This window comes from Colobus angolensis, unplaced genomic scaffold (assembly GCF_000951035.1).
Source record: "Colobus angolensis palliatus isolate OR3802 unplaced genomic scaffold, Cang.pa_1.0 Scaffold92, whole genome shotgun sequence".
Lineage (NCBI taxonomy): Eukaryota > Metazoa > Chordata > Mammalia > Primates > Cercopithecidae > Colobus > Colobus angolensis.
This window is the reverse complement of record NW_012123154.1, coordinates 721631-740622: the sequence shown is the minus strand read 5'-3', so window position 1 is coordinate 740622 and position 18992 is coordinate 721631. Positions and strand designations below refer to the sequence as shown.

The following is an 18992-nucleotide window of genomic DNA, read 5'->3' as shown; positions in this document are numbered from 1 at the left end:
TTCGTTTTCTAAGTTCTTTATTGTCCAAGCATATAAGGTGAGCACAGCACAAATGGCTGCCATGGAAAGTCATGCTTCCCCAACCTAAGAACAGAGCCATCTTTGAGCCATGGGAAGCCTCACTTAATAAGACTTTTACCCCCCCCTTTTAAATCTGATATGTTATTGCACTTAGGGTTTTGTTTTATTTTGGCTTTTAAGGTTGAGAGTGGGCTGAACGCCTTCATAATGGGGGCGGAGGTGGGAGTGAGGGGAGAAGGGAGAGAGCTGTTCTTTTTCTAATGACTTCACCTGAAAAGTACCAAGAGGCATCTTTGCCAAGACTGTAGCAGCCAGCTGCCCCCCGTGGAGCAAGGTTTAAAGACAAAATTAAATGGCACCTCTCTTTAAGATCTGTTTGTGTAAACAAGACTTATTTAGGGAAAACGACCTGGAAGGAGAGCATCTGTGATCAAAATCTCTCATTGTAAGCACAAATCGTTCCGTGTCTGGTTGTTAACATCGCTTTGGGACTATAACAGCCACTCTTGTCCCCCCTTTTAATAGAAAATTGTCGTTCTAGCCTGGATTTCTCCCCACTGGGAATGGAGGGTGGGAAGAGAGGGAGTCAGCTCTGACAGCTTACAAACAGGGAAGTTCTGTGCATCTCCAGGGTTTCCAGAGTTGAAGATCCGGTTGTTGGAAGTTGGGCGCCCAGTGCTTTTTTTTTTTTAGCCCAGATGCCGTCAGGGCCCACTGAACAAGGGTGAATTCGGGTGGTGGTCTTGGTTGGCCAAGGCTGAGTTGAACGCCTCAGGCCAAACCTCAAGCTGAAAGGGAGCATTGTGGCTTTTATAATCCAATGATGCAATGATGATACCAGCTTACAGGAGTCCTCAGCAGGTGCTTTTTATTAATTGATGAAGAGCTAAGGCTCATTTTTGATAGATAATATATATTTATTAAATGCATTAATGTGTGTTTTATAATGTACCTTTATCTTCCCCCTGGCTGACTGTTGCATACTTACAAAAAAGAAGTTAAAGAAATTTCAAGACAATCAATATGTACCATAAATGACTATATAAATATTACAAATTTAAAAGGTTGTAAAGCATGGGCAGATAGGTTTTATTTTCAAAATGCTGTTCTTAACACAAAAATAAAGGCTTTACTATTTACTTAAGACGTGTGGTAGCTTGTGAAAACAACTCAGTGCAACTAACTACTAGGCTTTCGGAGCTGCCCTGAGGCTCAGTCTGTGGCATTTTAAATGGGAGAATCTTGGTTAATGGCAAACCACAGAACAAATTAAGATAATAAGCTTATTTACCCATAAAAGCAGAAACTTTCTATATAATACTTTGGGACTTAGACAACAGAAATCCTTTGTTACATCTGTCTGGGTTTAAGTGTCTCATCTTGTTAGGTTTGCAGTAAAAGTTAAGGGGTGGTCTCCTTTGGAAATGATCATAAGTATAAGGTCTTTTGTTATAAAAAGAGTAGTCAGTCACTAGGTAAACTTAAAACCAAATTCAGAGGTTGGGGACTTAAATTAGAATACAGATCTTTGCAAAAGCGGCCAACAGTGGGAAAACTGGTAATAAGAGCACTTCTGTATCCCTTGGGACTAGAGCTCATTGTACATTTTAACAGCAGCTGGTGTAGAAGGATACTCCTGAGGCACTGAAGAAATAATCTGGATGAATGAATAAAATGTGAGGATAATGCAGAAAGTGAAGACTGGTCCTTTCTTTTCTAAACTACTTGCACTAAAGCTTGTTTGCAATGAATCCTATCTTGTACAGAAAAGATTCCGTTTTCATATGTTCCAAGTCTTGTTAAAGAAATCACAAGAGAGAAAGCATACTTTGGACATTTTCCTTGCACGAGGTAACTTGTGCTCAAATGGGCAAAGATACATCTTAGTTGTGGTTAAGATGATGGAATTTTCATTTTGCCTGCAGGTACCACATCATCCTCCATTTTGCATTTCACTGCAAAAAAAGAAAGGGAAAGTCAGGATCAATTTACATACATAGACAGGCTTGTCATTGGGAAACCGGAAACTCTGATGTGTGGACAAGGTCAGTTGCACCAAAACCCACTGTGCGCCTATTCATGGTTCCGGCCCCATGGATCCACGGGGAAGAACACAGGCCCATTGTGCTCTAAGGACAGCACCTGAAAGTTCAAAATCACTTCCCCAACTGTTCATGGCCATTCTTAATTCAGTTCAGAAAGAGGTCAGAAGTGTGCTTTGCCGGTCAGGGTACTGAAGGAAGGCAATTTTACTAAAGACGATGACAGATTCCAGGCTCTCCACTCAAACCCATCTGTCACCACACACCCTGTTCTCCAGCCACCCAAAATGGAAAACTCAGGGTATCACTGGGGTCAATGCAAAGGTCAGAAGAAAATCTTTTCTCTTATGTCGTGGTCTGGACCGAGAACCTGATCTCGGTGATTTCCTGTGTCTGCCAAACAGGAAAGTTAGCTCCATACAGGGCATGACTCTGTGTGTAAGGGGAATTAATCCCAACAGATAAAAGCCTCTCCCCAATTAAATATGGAAACCCAGTCCCTTGGTGGGTGCGGTAGGGGTCCTTTTGGAAAGACCCTCTCTTTTAATACATCTTTGCCTGGAGTGTCCAAGTGCTGCTTGCCCATATGTGAATGTCTTGAAAGGTGGTTTGAGCCAGGCCACAGGCTCTGATGATTTGTGGAGAGCATGGTTCTGGTAAAAAGGGTGTTTGAGCTTGTTACTCTGTAGGGCTGAGGTTTCAAGTGAACCTGCCCTCGTCCTGACCTCCCAGCAACTAAGGGCATGCACCAGCCAGATGTGGCAAAGAGGTGGGTATGTACATCATCCCATGAAATGCATTTTTTTGTTTGTTTGTTTTTTGGGGACAGAGTCTCTCTTTTGTCCAGGCTGGAGTGCAGTGGCAAGATCTCGGCACACTGCAACCTCCGCCTCGCGGGTTCAAGTGATTCTCCTGCCTCAGCCTCCCTAGTAGCTACAGGCGTGCACCACCATGCCCTGCTAATTTTTGTAGTTTTAGTAGAGATGGGTTTCCCCATGTTGCCCAGGCTGGTCTCGAACTCCCAGCCTCAAGTGATCCACCCACCTCAGCCTCCCAAAGTACTGGGGTTACAGGTGTGAGCCACTGCGCCTGGCCCTACTGCGGTTATTTTCTGATGGAGGTGGTATGAGTGCCTTCGGCAACACAGACCAGCCCTGCAGTCTTCAAACTGAGGGCAAGGGTTCTTGGTCATGGTTCATTCAAAGGAAATCAGTTTCCAGATCATCAGCTTCCCCTCCTCCTGTCATTCCTGGCCTGGTGTGTAAAAACACCCCAGGTGCCAAACAAGAAATCAGTTCAAAATGAGGGCCCTCACAGTCTCCTTATTTTCTACGTTTGACAACTATCAAATTGTATCATGTATTTATTCGGTTTTGCGTACTACTAATAATTGTATTAGCAACATAAATCAGAAAAAAAAAATTTTAATACTTGGAGCCTGTGGTCACAGGTCATTTTAAAATATTTTTTCAAGGTATATACCTTTTTTATTCCGTGTATATGGAAGCTCTGTGGGCAACCACAGTGAAAACTCTATGTGCATCTAGACCCTATCAACGATGACATTGACCCTTCATAGTCAAGGATGCGCCACACTTCCCTAAAGACTGTCCCACTATCTCACTGATTCCTGAGATGCTGGCGATTAACAACTCACCAGGGATTGGGGGAGAGTCCTGAGTTGTAGCATTTGCCATTTCCATAGCCTATTGGAAGCCAGCAGCCTGACAACGTAACAGGGTTGGGAAGCACAGTCAGATGGAGAGGGGCTGCCCTGGATCTTCCCAGGGAGGTACGCAGGTCAACTAGTGCAGCCAGCGTCAGGCATAACTTCAGACCTGCAGGTTGGCTCTCTAGGGACAAGTTGGGGACATTAGCAATAGGGGGAAATTGTTAGAAATGCAAATTCAGGGCCTTTTTCCAGGCAGACAGAACCAGACACTGGGGGTGGAGCCCACCCATCTGCATTTTAACAAGGCCTCCAGGTGATTCTGATGGATGCTAGTTAAAGTTTGAGACCCCTGATTACTGGTTTTCTACCCTGGCTGCATGGAAGAATTACGTGGTCAGCTTCTGAAATGCATCGGTGCCTGGGTTTCACCCTAGCAATTCTGATGTAATTACCCTGGGGCCCGGGCATCAGTAGCTAGGTAAAGCTCCCGTGTGTTGCTAAGGTTCAGCCAGGGTTGAGACACAGATGGGGCTTAGAATCCCTTTAAAGAAATGTGACTGTAAGACCCTGAGGAGTCCAGAATTCCCCTCAACTTCTAAGCATCATGCTGGCTGCCTGTGAGTCCCACAGGTTAAGCTGCTAGAGAGATAGTTGACAGACAGGCCGGGCACAGTGGCTCATGCCTATAATCCCAGCACACTGGGAAGCTGAGGCGGGTGGATCACTTGAGGTCAGGAGTTCGAGACCAGCCTGGCCAACATGGTGAAACCCTGTCTCTACTAAAAATACAAAATTTAGCTGGGTGTGGTGGCAGGCGCCTGTAATCCCAGCTAGTTGGGAGCCTGAGGCAGGAGAATCGCTTGAAGGGAGGCAGAGGTTGCAGTGAGCAAGATCGCGCCACTGCACTCCAGCCTGGGTGACAAAGCAAGACCCTGTCTCAAAAAAAAAAAAAAAAAAAAGAGAGAGAGATAGCTGGCAGACAGACAGATGCTAGAGGCAATTAATAGCTGGAGGGAAGGACTGGCTTCTGGGAGGATTCCCTAACCCTTGGGTTTTCTTTAGCTTTCTTCAGCTGCCTAAAGGAAGAATTCACCTGCAAGCCGTTGTCCTGGTATTTCACCCAATTCCTGTCCATGCCTTGACAACCTTGTTGCCTACTCCCTACGTGTAGACCTTGCCTGGGAAAAGACCCCTTAGTGTCTCTTTAGATCATCACTCAGAAATCTTGACAGAGGAGAGCAGAAAGGAATGAGCTGGGGACCTTGTTCACAGTGGAGGGCTGAGAGATGTTATCTCGAACAGACGGGCTGGAAATCAAGGTGGGATGTGGAGCCTCCCAGTGGAATTACCTGGGGAGTTTTGAACACCCTTCACAATTAGGTCACCATCTCTGGAGGCACAACCACACTGGAAAACTGCTTGGCGTTACCAAGTGGAACTGAGTCTGACAGTGAATACAAACGATTCCACTCCTGTATCCCACTGCAGAAACCCTTCCATACGTGTCCTGGGAGGATGCTCGTGATAGCAAAAACCTGAAAACAACCCAAATGTCCATCAGCAATTGACTGAATAAACCAATTGCGGTCTACTTGACCAGTGATTATACAACAGTGAACATGAGCGAGCCACTGCCACACACATCAACGTGAATTAGCTTTAAAACGTTAAAGGAAAGATGGAGGCACGGAATAATACATATAGTGTGATTCTATTTATAGCAAATCTAAATGCTGAGAGATGCATAGAAAGGTGAAAAGAGCTCCAAAGAAAAGCAAGAGAACAGCTATCACAATAGTGGGGGAAGTGGCTCCACGGGGGAAGAGCTTTAAAAGTGTTGACAGTGTTCTGTTGTTTGTTTATTGGTTGGTTTGTTAAATGTTGTAAAGAGGTCTCGCTTTGTTGCCCAGGCTGGAGTGCAGTGGTGTGATCATAGCTCACTGAAGCCTCTGATTCCTGGGCTCAAGCGATCCTCCACAAATGTTTTATTTCTTATTATATGCGTTTTATAGTCACTGTTGTACATATATTTCACCCCCCAAAAGGTAAAAAGAAATAGGTATGTTTGTATATTGCTTGAAATTACAAAGCCAACCAATAAAGGAATAGAAAAGAGTGATTGAGCTGTTTTGGGTGGGAAGGGGAGGGATGGAATCTAAGCTAACCCTCACCTATCATGGCAGGAAATCAGTAGATCCTATCAAAAAATCTTATTACCATAGAAGCCTGTTCCAGATACAGAAGTAAGGCCAGAGGAGCAGCTGAAGTTCAAAGTCATTGCCTCTGGGGATGCACTACTTTGCTAAAAATTAACAAACAGATAAAATCTCTACTTTGTGGTCTTTCTCCTGGTCTTGGCAGAACACAGCCTTGCACAGGTAGGTACTTGATCAGCGGAGGGAGGAAAAGGGAAGGGAAGCAGGGGTGAGAGGCAGGAGAGAAGGAGCAAGCCAGGATGCTGTAGGAACGCAGCTTCCACCTTAGCTCAGAGACATCATCATGGTTGGCTTCCAACACCAACAGACAGATGCCTCAGTGCCCCTATGCTGTCCTTGTCCCTCTCAGCAGGCTGGTGCCCAGCCAGTTCCGGAAGGGCTGAGAGAGTGGAAAATCCCAGAGAGAGATATGCCAGCCCTTCAGCTTCAATTAAAGGCAATGTGACAAGAAGGGCCTTGCATACTAATGAGACTCGGTACATCTTCTCCTCGTGGTCGCCCTTATCCTCTCCTGTTCCTGTGAGTGACAGGACTGAGAACTCAATTCACGGCCCAGAGAAAAACCTCCCAGCCAGCAGCACAGGCCAGATAAAGAAGATGCCTAAAGTTCAAGACAGGAAATGTGGGGACCACAGGGTCACCCGGCCTCTAGTACAATGTTGTCCAGACAGGGCCTCAGCATAAAAGGATGACCTGGGGTGAAAATACAGATTCCTGGGCCCCACCCCAGACCTTTAGAAACAGAATCTCCAGGAGTGGGGCCTGGGAATCAGTATCCCCCTCCACCTCAGTGCTGTGGATGGGTATTTTGATCTGGCAAGTTTGGGAAAGGGCAGATTTGGGCAAGTTTGGGAAACAGTGCCTGTTTCCTGAGGGCCTGAGTCAACTGTGAGCCAGGGCTGAGAATGGCACCTGCCTCGTAAGGGCGCTGAGAGAAGCAAAAGAGGCAAGCTGTGCAAAATGCAAAGTGCTCAGCACTGGTTCTGACCCAGAGTTAGGCACTTGATAAATATCAGCTATTATTATTCTCATTTTTATTGAGACCAGGTCTCACTCTGTTACCCAGGCTGGAAAGCAGTGGTGCAAATCAGGGCTTGCTGCAGTCTCAACATCCTGGGCTCAAATGATCCTTCCACTTCAGCCTCCTAAGTATTAATAGCTGGGACCACACACACACCACCATGCCTGGTTAATTTATTTTTATTTGGGGTTGAGATAGAGTCTCGCTATGTTGCCCAGCCTAGTCTCTAACTCCTGGGCTCAAGCAGTCCTCCTGCCTCAGACTCCCAAGATGATGGGGTCACAGGTGTGAGCCACAGCACCCAGCCAGCTATTGTTATTCTTAGGGCATCTTCTTTGCCCTCAAAGAGCTCATAGTATAGAAGGTGAGGCAGAAAAAATCAACAGGAAATTTTAAGAATCGGGAGATGCTCACACACTGCAGAGAGAACTTGCTTCAACAGATGATCATCTGTGGCACAGCTATGGACCATAACCATGCTGAGGCCTGGGATTACAAGGAGGAGACTGGCTCACGCTCTCAAATCAGCAATATCTATGAGAAAACTTAAAATGTTCATCTTTTACTCAATTAGCTCCTGATTTCTAGGATTCCAGGTAAATAATAAAAGCAAACACTTATATGGTACTTATGAAGCCCTTGACACATACAAAGTCATAGTGAGCTAAGTGCTATTATTTTCCCCAGTTTTACAGGTAGGGAGACTGAAGCAGAGACAGGTTATGTAACTTGCTCAAGGTTGCACTGTGAGCTGTCTGGCTGCTGCTGCTCTTAAAACTACAGGGCCAAGATCTCACAATGCCTCCCACCAGGACAGTAAAAATGTCTGTGATTAAAGAAGCAGCAATGATGTTATACAGACAAAGGTGTTCACTTCCGCATCCTCTACCACAGAACAGTTTGATAACAACCTAAATGCCCGACAATCAGGGAATGATTAAGTATCTGATAACCTATAACCTTGATGTGATGTAATATAATGAAGCCATTCAAAACATGAAGTTTTGGCAAAGTGTAAAAACAGGGAGAAATGTCAGTGGGAAAATACAGTGCAGCACATTTCCTGTAAATTTCCATTATGCAAATTTGAAATTATTCAATACCAAGTTAATCGTGTCTCCAAGGAGTACAAGGATGGCACAAGGGCATGGAGGCTTCTGTCTGTTGGAGATGGAAGCTAAGCGTGATGATGTCTCTAAAACTAAGATGTAAACCAGACTCCTTCATTAAATCATCCCTGCCTTCCTTTCTTTTCTTTCTTTCCTTTTCTTTCTTTTTTTTTCAGAGACAGGGTGTCACTCTGTTGCCCAGGCTGAAGTACATGGTGCAATCACGGCTCACTGCAGCCTTGACCTCCTGGGCTCAAGTGATCCTCCTGCCTCAGCCTCCCAAGTGGCTGGGACTACAGGTGTGTACCACCATGTCCAGATATTTTTTTTTACTTTTCGTAGAGATGAGGTTGCTGTCCAGGCTGGTCTTGAACTGCTGGGCTCAAGTAATCCCACTGTCTCGGCCTCCCAAAGTGCTGAGATCACAGGTATGAGCCACCGCACCCAACCACTGCCTTTCTAAGGGAAGGGGGGAAGAAACAGTTTACTTTTAAAAATTTTTATTTTTTTAGAACAAGTGACTCCTATTCCACATTCATTTGTGGGTGAGATCTTCATAATACATCTCTTAAATGTAACTGCCCTGTAGAAAATTACATTCATTACCTCCAAAATTACATCTACTGCTCAACTAAGTTATAACCCAGCATCTCAAATACATTAAAAAAAAAAAAAAAAAAAAAACCTGAACACAGATGTAATGATTGAAAGGAAACGTGAATTTTTGTTTTCCCGAATGCAACTGGGGGAAACTCTTTCTAAAAGAATCACCAGAAAATATACCAGACCAAAGAAAAAAGACCCTCAGGGTAATCAACACCTAAACAGTATTGCTGCAATTAGAGCCCAAAGATGGGAGAAAGGCAGGAAGGATGAGAAATGGTGTTGAGTGGCCAATCAGAAGCTGCAGGGGAAACTCCCTGATCATCAGATCCAGGGTGGGGCCACAGTGACAAGAGATCCACCCACAAGTGAAGCTGCCTTAGTAGGGGTGACCATTCACAGAAATAATTATGAAATGTTTGCTAGGAAAAGTTTCTGATTAGCAAATTTCTAGGAAAATAATGTTTCCTCCTCAATTTGCTTGCTAACTAAAGGGTACACTTTGGCATCAAGCAGACGCAGTGTTCAAATCCTGGCTCTACCACTTAATAACTGGATGACACCCCACCTCTGCCCCCAGCCTCAGTTTCCTCATTTGAGCTATAGGTATAACAATCTCCACCTCACAGAGTCCTTACGAAGATTAAAGATGATCCATTCAAAATGCCTGGCACAGTGTACCAGTGGTACTGGTGGCATTAATACACGGCACATGAAGAAAGTACTCAACAAATGTGGCTTCCTTTCACCCCAGGTGGACTGCAGGAATATAAGCTGAATTGCTGCTAAGTAGTTCATTTAGCATCTTTTAAAATTCATAAGATGTCACTCATCTGAATGTTACTTATCTTTGCAAACTCAGCTATCAAACACAGCCAAGAACTTGAAAGTAAACAGAAGAAGCCAGTGTGGATGTTCCAGAATGTATTCCCCAAACTCAGAGCATGGGTGCTCATTCTTTAAACATCATTCTGGCAAGCCGACCTATCAGATATCCCAAGAGCAGAAATGAATTTAGGAATGAAATACGGTCCCAATGAAAAGGTGTGCAACATCATAAAAAGGTGTGCAACGTCATTAGTCATTAAGGAAATTACAGCCACGATGAGATAGACAGCACACACCCACCAGAATGGTTAAAATGGAAAAGACTCATCACACTCATTGTTGGTAGAGACGCAGACTGCTCGTGCATCACTGATGGGGATGTAAAATGGCACAGCCACTTCGGAAAATGAGTTGGAAATATCTTAGAATTAAACATGTTTGCCCTATAACCCAGCAACTCCAAATCCACAGCTGAACTATTTACATCTGCCAAAAAACAGATCCAGGAGTGTTCAAAGCAGCAGCACTGGGCCAGGCGTGGTGGCGCATGCCTATAATCCCAGCACTTTGGGAGGCCAAGGCTGGAGGATGGCTTGAGCCCAGGAATTCAAGGCTGCAGTGAGCTATGATTGCACCACTGCACTCCAGCTTGGGCAACAGAGTGAGACCCTGTCTCTAAAAATAATAATAAAATCAACAAAGTAGCAGCATTTTTCATAATAGCCAAAAAGTGGATCTAACCTAAGAATCCATTAAAAAGTGACTGGATTCACAACTTGTGACAATAATCATACAAAGGAATGCTACAACAGCAACACAGCAATACAAGATCAATCTAGTGCTACCCTCAACAATATAGCTGGATCTCCCAGACATAACGTTCAGCAGAAGACACAGACGCCAGACACAAAGGAGTTCATCCTGTTTTCCAGTTAGGCAGAGAAGAAGCAAAACTACTCTGTGGTGAAAGGAGTCAGAACAGAGTTTACCTCGAGGGAAGGGGACACCGCATGAGGCATGAGGGAGCTGGCTGGGGGCCGCCCGTGTTCCATTATCTGGATCCAGGCGGTGGTTGGTTTGGATTCATGCACAGAATTTCACAGTGCACTGCACTGTGACCAGTGTACCCCACTGTACGTGAGTGCCACCTCAATCACAAAAAATAAAATAGGAACAATGGAGAGGAAGAGAACAGGCACAAAAACGTGCCCACCTTCTTTAGTCAGATCCTCAAACAGTCTTACATACCCGAGAGGGTCCCTATCAACAATACCATAGAATTAATCAGGAAATTCGTACTAGCCAGAGGCTGGACACTAGGCTCAGGGCTTTACACACATTAATTACCTCATACAATCCTCCCAACACCCTGGGAGGTCGATGCTATCCTCGCTTCCATTTTACTGACTGGGAAATTGAGGCTCAGAGACCATAAGCAACGTGCCCAAGGTCATAGAGTGAAGTAAATGGTCACACCAAGATTCTGATCTTGGTATTTTTGAGTCCAAAACCCATGGTCTTAACCACCATCTGACACCACCTTGGAGTTAGAATTGGTCCCTAATATTAGAAAGGCAGGGGAGTGTATGATACATATTACCCAGATTTTATTTTTCCATGAAGAGCAATACATTATAGAAAATTCAAATAATACAGGAAAAAAAGAAAACAAAAATCTATTCTCCTCTCTCCCCAACTAGAAGAACCAATTGTGGAAGATTCCTTTCTACAAAGAAATACATGTTGACATTCAGGGGGTAAATGCCAGTAGCCTGGTAAATTTACCTCCATTTCTTGACAGTACCAGATGCTGTGTTGCATTATTTTTGGGAAAATTAAGCCAACTTGGAAGCCACAAGGCATTCCGGGAGAACGTGACAGCCTTGAATGTGCAGTAATTGTGGCTTTCTGTTGTTGACTTCCAAACAGTTACTAAAGTTAACCCAGAGCAAAGTCTCCTTGAAGGCAGTATTTTAAATGGAAACATTTGGCGCTGGGCATGGCAACATTGGTTATATTGAGACAGAACCATGGGATTATCAAGGTTTGACCAAGTAAAGGGTCTTGATTCCTGGACAAAGAGAGATTCAATAAACTTGTTTTTAATAGGTGAAAACTGAGGTCTTGACAGGGGAAGAAAGCCACCAAATCAAACCTAGCAATGGGGCCATCCAGGCACAGCTTAGCTGCTTAGAGCACACCACTTGGGAGAAGGCAGCTCTGGCTTTCAATCCTACTGCCATTTACCAACTGGGTGGCCTGAACAAGTCTCTCAACCTCTTGGAAGCCTCAGCTCTCTCATCCATAAAATGAGGATAGGAAGACTTTCCTTTCGGTAGAATTCAAGGATGAAATGAAATGGTACATATTTTATGGCACATAATAAAGATTCAATAAAATTATTATTATTTTTTGAGATGGGGTCTTGCTCTATTGCCCAGGCGGGAGTGCAGTGATGTTATCTCAGCTCACTGCAGCCTCTGCCTCCTGGGCTCAGGTGATCCCCCCACCTCAGCCTCCCAAGTAACTGCGTCCACAGGTGTGCACCACAACACCTGGCTAATTTTTTGTGTCCTTGGTAGAGATAGGGTTTCACCATGTTGCTTAGGTTGGTCTTGAACTCCTGAGCTCAAGCGATCCGCCCACCTCAGCCTCCCAAACTGCTGGGTGGCATGAGCCACTGTGTCCAGCTATAAAATTATTTTTTATCACACAAGTAATGCAGCTACTGCAGAAAAACTGGAAAATATAATATTTTCAAACAAATATTTAAGCAGGTTTTCTTTAAATCACTGAGTAAGCCTTAGTTTATGTGTTATTCATATGTGTTTATAGATCTATTCGTATTTTCTTTCTATATCTCAATTTACAAGGGTAACTCCATTTTGCAATTAGCTGAATCACGTTGAGATTGGAGTTTTAGTGCCACAGTTTAAACAGCCACCATCTGGTTGTCCTTCGAAATTCTGTGTCTTCAAAAGCCGAGTGAGTCATGGGTGTGAATGAACACAGACAAACCCCGTCAGCCGTGTCTTATGACTTTTTATTTATCACTGCATTCTCAGCTGCCGCTGCCCAAACTGAACCTTTAGAAATATCCCAGGCATTCTGATTGAGTTTAGGGTATAAACTGTTAGCCAGTTTAGACTGGCAGAAGCTCTGTATATTACATGCTGCCTTTAAGAACAACAGAGACAAACCCTCCAGTTTATTTTTAAACAGTTCCTCTACAAGTGTAACAAATTAATAAATAATTGAGAAATTATTTCAATCTGTACTTAGGGATTGTGAGACAATATTCACTCATCTTGATAGCTGACTCAGAACCCAGGGCAGATAGGGCTAACGTCAAGAAACTCCAGGGAATAAGAAACTAAACTGGCAGGGCATGGTGGCTCACACTTGTAATCTCAGCACTTTGGGAGGCTGAGGCAGGCTGATTGCGTGAGCCCCGGAGTTCGAGACCAGCCTGGGCAATGTGGTGAAACCTCTACAAAAAATACAAAAATTAGCCGGGCATGGTGATGTGTGCCTGTAGTCCCAGCTACTAGGGAGGCTGAAATGGGAGGATCACTTTAGCCCAGTAGGCAGCAGTTGCAGTGGGCCAAGATTGTGCCCCTGTACTACAATCTGGGGGACAGAGCAAGACCCTGTCTCAAAAACAACAAAACAAAAAACTTCCCATCCCCTTTCTTCATGTTTGATAAGGTGTTTGTTGTTATTGTTGTTGTTGTTTTTACCAAACATGAAGAAAGGGGATGGGAATTAACATCCTTTGAGTTTCAACCAGAGTTCTTTCTAACAGGAAGCCCCCGGTCCACTGAAAAGAAAACGTGAACGTTTTCAACCACTTACTACGATGAGAAATACCTTTATCTACAAACAAAGCTACATTTTTAGAAAAGATCACTGATCTCATCTTTGTCATTTTTACCCCATAAATGTCTCCTAAATCTGTCCACTTTTGTCTGTTCTCACTGCCACCGGGTCATCTGACCTATCTCCAACCTGCCCCGTACTCATGTGTCCTATAAAGCCCTCCTGATGCTGTGTGGCCCAGCTGAAACTGAGTTCAACTCCGAAGTCTTCAACAAGGCCGGCCAGACACGGTGGCTCACACCTGTAATCCCAGCACTTTGGGAGGACAAGGTGGGCAGATCACCTGAGGTCAGGAGTTCGAGACCAGCCTGGCCAACATAGTGAAACCCTGTCACTACTAAAAATACAAAAATTAGCCAGGTGTGGTGGCAGGTGCCTGTAATCTCAGCTACTTGGGAGGCTGAAGTGGGAGAATTGCTTGGGTCTGGGAGGTGGAGCTTGCAGTGAGTTGAGATCATGCCACTGCACTCCAGCCTGGGTGACAGAGCCAGAACCTGTCTCGAAAAAAAAAAGAAAAAAGGCAAGCATATGAGTATATAAAACCTTGTTCATGAATATGCATAGCCGCATTATTCATAATAGCCAAAAAGTGGAAACAACTCAAATGTCCATCAATTGATTAATGGATAAGTTTGAGTTGTGATACATCCATACAATGGAGTATTGCTCAGCCATGCTACAGACTGAGTTATGTCCCTCAAAATTCATATGATGAAGCCTTAACTCCCACCATCTAACTGTATTGGAGATAGGACCTTGAAGGAGGTGATTAAGGTTAAGGGTAGATACCTGATCTGGTAGAACTGGTACCCTTACAAGAAGAGGAAGAGACACCAGAGAGCTCCCTCTCCCATGAGATGATCCGGCAAGAAGGTGGCTGTCTGCAACCTGGGAAGAGAGCCCTCACTAGAACCTGACCATGCTGGCTCCTTGATCTCAGACTTACAGTCTCCAGAACTGTGAGAGAACAAATGTCTGTTGTTTAAACTGTCAAGCCTGTGGTATTTTGTTATGGTGGCCTGAGCGGACTAATACAGGCCGTAAAAAGGAATAAAGTACTGATACATGCTACAACATGGATAAACTTTGCAAACATTGTGCTAAGTGAAAGAAGTCAGTCACAAAGGATTACATCATGAATGATTCCATTTATATGAACTGTCCAGACCAGGCAAATCCATAAAGAGACAGAGTAGATTAGTGGTTGTCTGGGGTTGGGAGGAATGGAAGTCTTGGGAGATAATGGCTAAAGGGTATAGGGTTTCTTTTGTGGGTGATGAAAATGTGCTAAAATTCATTTAGTGATAGTTGCAAATTCTGTGACATCTGTACTATCTGTGATACACTAAAAGCCATTGAGTTGTACACTTTGAATTGCATGATATATGAATTATATCTCAATACAACCTTTTTAAAAAGAAAGGACATTTCAGTAATGGTCATCTCTAGGTGGTGAGACAGAATTACCCACTTTTTTGTTTAGGTTTCTACAAAGAGCAAGTATTACTTCTACAATCAGTTAAGAAGAAAGTTATTTTTAACAATTCTGTTAAAACAAATACCAGCCCTATTCTCCTTGTCTTGACAAAGCTGATAAAACTTACACCTTTGCAAGAGTCAGATATGCTCTAATGACAATTCCCCCTGGGCCAGGCTTCCCAGTGTTTTATGTTCTTCTCCATACATTATCTCATCTGAGGTTCACAACCTCTCTGTGTCATAAGCAAGGAAAACAACTGTTTTCCTCCTGAATGTTTTCACATCCTGCTTCCTTCCTTAAAGGATTTGAGATAATTTATAATAAAAGATGGTAAATCAAAACAGAAGAAGAAAACCAAGCGTGAAGAGAAATGGAGAATTTACATATGCTAACCATAGCATTTAAGAGTTGCTATAAATGAGTTTCACATTGAACTCTGAGCATCCTGGCCAACAAGGCAAAAAGGGAAAGTCAGGGAAGAAGCAAACCATTTTAAAGGGAAGCAACATTTTTCCTGGCACCATTTGCTGGATGACATTTCACATATGGATTTATTTTTGAAAAGGATTTAATGGATTTTGACCCAAAGAAAAAATTTTACAGAAGATGTTAAAGTACATTAACATGGTTATTTCCCAAAGGTGCCTTGGTTTGTAAGCCAAAGACACACCACCTTGGCAAATTCAGGGAAAATCTAAAACCATGGGAACCAAATTTATAATCTAATTTAGTGGTTTTCATATTTTTAAACTGCTACCTTCAATTTAAAAAATACATTTTACATTGCTTTTACGATGCACAAACACATCTCAAACAAATATTTCTCCAAAAAGTATTTCCCTTACAATAAGCGAAGCATGTTGATATTTTCTCTATATTGTACTTCATTTTTCAAAATGTTTGTGGCAACCCGTTAATTGATTTCACCACTCAGTGGGAAAAGACACTGCTCTAAAATGATTCAAAAATGATATGGGGCCGGGTGTGCTGGTTCACACCTGTAATCCCAGCATTTTGGGATACCCAGGTGGGCGGATCACCTGAGGTCAGGAGTTCAAGACCTGCCTGGCCAACATGGTGAAACCCCATCTCTACTGAAAATACAAAAATGGGCTGGGCGTGGTGGTGGGCACCTGTAATCTCAGCTAGTCAGGAGGCTGAAGCAGGAGAATTGCTTGAACCTGGGAGGTGGAGGTTGCAATGAGCCAAGATCTAGCCATTGCACTCCAGCTTGGGTGAGAAGAACAAAACTGCATCTCAAAAAAAAAAAAAAAAAAAGATGGCTTACAATGGTAGACACTGATCATTATTGAGCACCTAATGTTTACGAGGCATTGGACTAAGCATATTCATTACAAGCATTGTCTCATTTGAGAATCCAGTGAGGGAGATACTTTTATTTCCATTGTACAGGTGAAAAAAACTGAAAGCTAGAGGGGTTAAGTAACTTGTCTAAGGTCACATAGCCAGTAAGAATTTGTAGGTGAAATTAGCTCAAGTTGTTGTTGTTTTCACACAAATAAATTTGTCTCTCAGTTGGGCCTTCAGGGAGAGTGTTAATTTCATTCTGCAGCTAAAAGATGAGCCACCAGGAAGGTTAAGTGCCGTGCTCAAGGACACACAGCTAGGAAGTTTCCAGTCAAGGTTCCAATGCAGGTCTTGGGACTCCAAGCCTAGGACTCTTTCTACTATTATTAGCTGCTCATCCTGAACAGCTTCAAATGTCACTTTGAAACCTCTTAAGTGACAAGTCTCTGGATGCCACGAGAAGAAAATGAGGGCAATTCCAATGCACGTGGCAACAGGAGGGCTCATGCAAAAGATTCCTTAGTCTCCCCCATCTCCCTCCTACTCAGATCTGGCAAAGTAAGGCATTTTTGAAAACTTTTCCTAGCCACCAAAGTATTACCAGTGACAGTGAGGTGGGTACCTTTCTTAGATCTCTTGGTACTATTCTGTATTTTTCATAATGAGAATGTATTGCTTTGATATGGGGACAGGTTTTAAATTATTTTTAAAAAGATAATTTAAAAGAGATAATGAGAGTTGAATCTGAAAACTAGCAAGACAATTTAGCTGTTCAGATCCTAAATTTAGATCCTAAGGGTGAACACCATGTGTCGACAGTCTTGGACTGGAGCTCACGGAGAGAAGTGGGGACAATTTGGTGGGCGGGATCATGACTCTTTAAGGCAGGCTCACAGGCATAAAGGAGCATGTGCTTCATGCCCTTGGCAACGCAACCAGAAGTCCTAATGGACCTTGTAGGAAACTGAACACCAACAGATTTCTCTCGAGCATTTGAACTCCATAAATAACATCTGTGCATTGCAGCCTAATGAGGAGAGCGCGAGGACTCTGGAGTCAAGCTGCTTGGTTCTGCTGCGTTCTTGCCCTGTGGCCCCAGATGTATTGTTTGATCTCTCTCTGCCTCAGTTTCTTCATCTATAAAATGGAGACCATAGTAGTACCTACTTCAAAGGTGTAAAGATTATTTAATTGAGTTATTACTAGTAAAAAGCTTGGGAAAATGCTTGCCTCATAGTAACTGCACAATGAATGTCAACAAATGCTCATTTTCATTATTTTTAGAAATTATGGATAATCGAAAAAGAAAAAGAAAATAATCATTTGTTTTAGAAAAAAAGGCAAAAATAAATCAACTCAGCAATCGCCTGCATTATAACCACTCAGAGATAATCACTATTAGCATCTGGGGATTATATTCTAATGGACTTTTTGTCTTTATTTAGTTAGCTATTATTATTTTTTGAAATGGAGTCTCTCTCTGTCGCCCAGGCTGGAGTGCAATGGAGCGATCTTGGCTCACTGCAACCTCCACCTCCCAGGTTCAAGCGATTCTCCTGCCTCAGCCATCTGAGTAGCTGAGATTACAGGTCTGAGTAGCTGAGATTACAGGGGCCTGCCACCATGCCCGGCTAATTTTTGTATTTTTAGTAGAGACGGGGTTTCACCATGTTGCCCAGGCTGGTCTTGAACTCCTGATCTCAGGTGATTCACCCGCCTTGGCCTCCCAAAGTGCTGAGATTACAGGCGGTCTTTATCCATTTATATATTATATGTAAGCATATATCTTCCCTTAATTTTTTTTTTTTTTGGAAACAGTTCTGTTTGCTTTATTTTTCTTCTTTTGGAGACAGGGTCTTGCTCTGTCCCCCAGGCTGGAGTGCAGTGGTAAAATCATAGCTCACTGTAGCCTCAACCTCCTGAGCTTTAAGAGATCCTCCTGCTTCAGTCTCCTGAGCAGCTGGGTCTACAGGCATGCACCACCATACCCAGTTATTTATTTTTTATTTTTTTAGTGGATACAGGGTCTCTTAACATTGCCCAGGCTAGTCTCGAACTCTTCAAGTGACCTTCCCACCTTGGCCTCCCAAAACACTGGGATTGCAGGTGTGAGCCTCTGTGTCCAGCCTCAGTTCTATTTACTTGCCCATTCAGTGTTTGGCAAGCTGGTTGATCTGGGAAGAAGGTTACGTAACACAGATCCATTCATTCAACCAACAAGTATTCCTTGACTGTCTACCATGTGCTGGGCCCTGTTCTAGATGCTGAGGAGAGAGCAGTGAACAAAATAGGAAAGAAAAGTCCCTGCTGTCAGAGAATTTATATTCTAGTGCAGTCACACAGACAATAATCAAAATAATTCATTAAAATCCTGGGCGATTGGTCAGATGTGGTGGGTCACACCTGTAATTCCAGCACTTTGGGAAGCCGAGGAGGGTGGATCACTTGTGGTCGGGAGTTCGAGACCAGTCTGGCGAACATGGTAAAACCTCATCTCTACTAAAAATACAAAAATTAGCCAGGTGTGGTGGCGCATGCCTGTAATTGCAGCTACTCGGGAGGCTGAGGCAGGAGGATCACTTGAACCCGGGAGGTGGAAGTTGCAGTGAGCCAAGATCATGCCATTGCACTCCAGCCTGGGTGACAAAGCGAGACCCTATCTCCAAAATAAATAAATAAATTAATTAATTAATTTTCTCAGTTCTGCCACTTCAAAGCTGTGTGACCAAAGGTGAATGATTTAACCTCTGAGACACAGTTTCCTCCCCTGAAAGATAGGGGCAATAACAGTTTCCTTTTTTTTTTTTTTTTTT

General features: G+C 43.5%; 1 protein-coding gene across 1 annotated transcript in view; it reads right to left on the bottom strand.

Annotated features, from left to right (window-relative positions):
• Positions 1-863: 863 nt before the first annotated feature.
• The window catches only part of IQCK (IQ motif containing K), a 143126-nt gene continuing 124997 nt past the window's right edge, over positions 864-18992 (bottom strand). The window contains 1 exon segment of the mRNA XM_011931864.1: positions 864-1976. Within this exon segment, the coding sequence (XP_011787254.1) occupies positions 1915-1976 (62 nt within the window). The 3' untranslated portion in view covers positions 864-1914.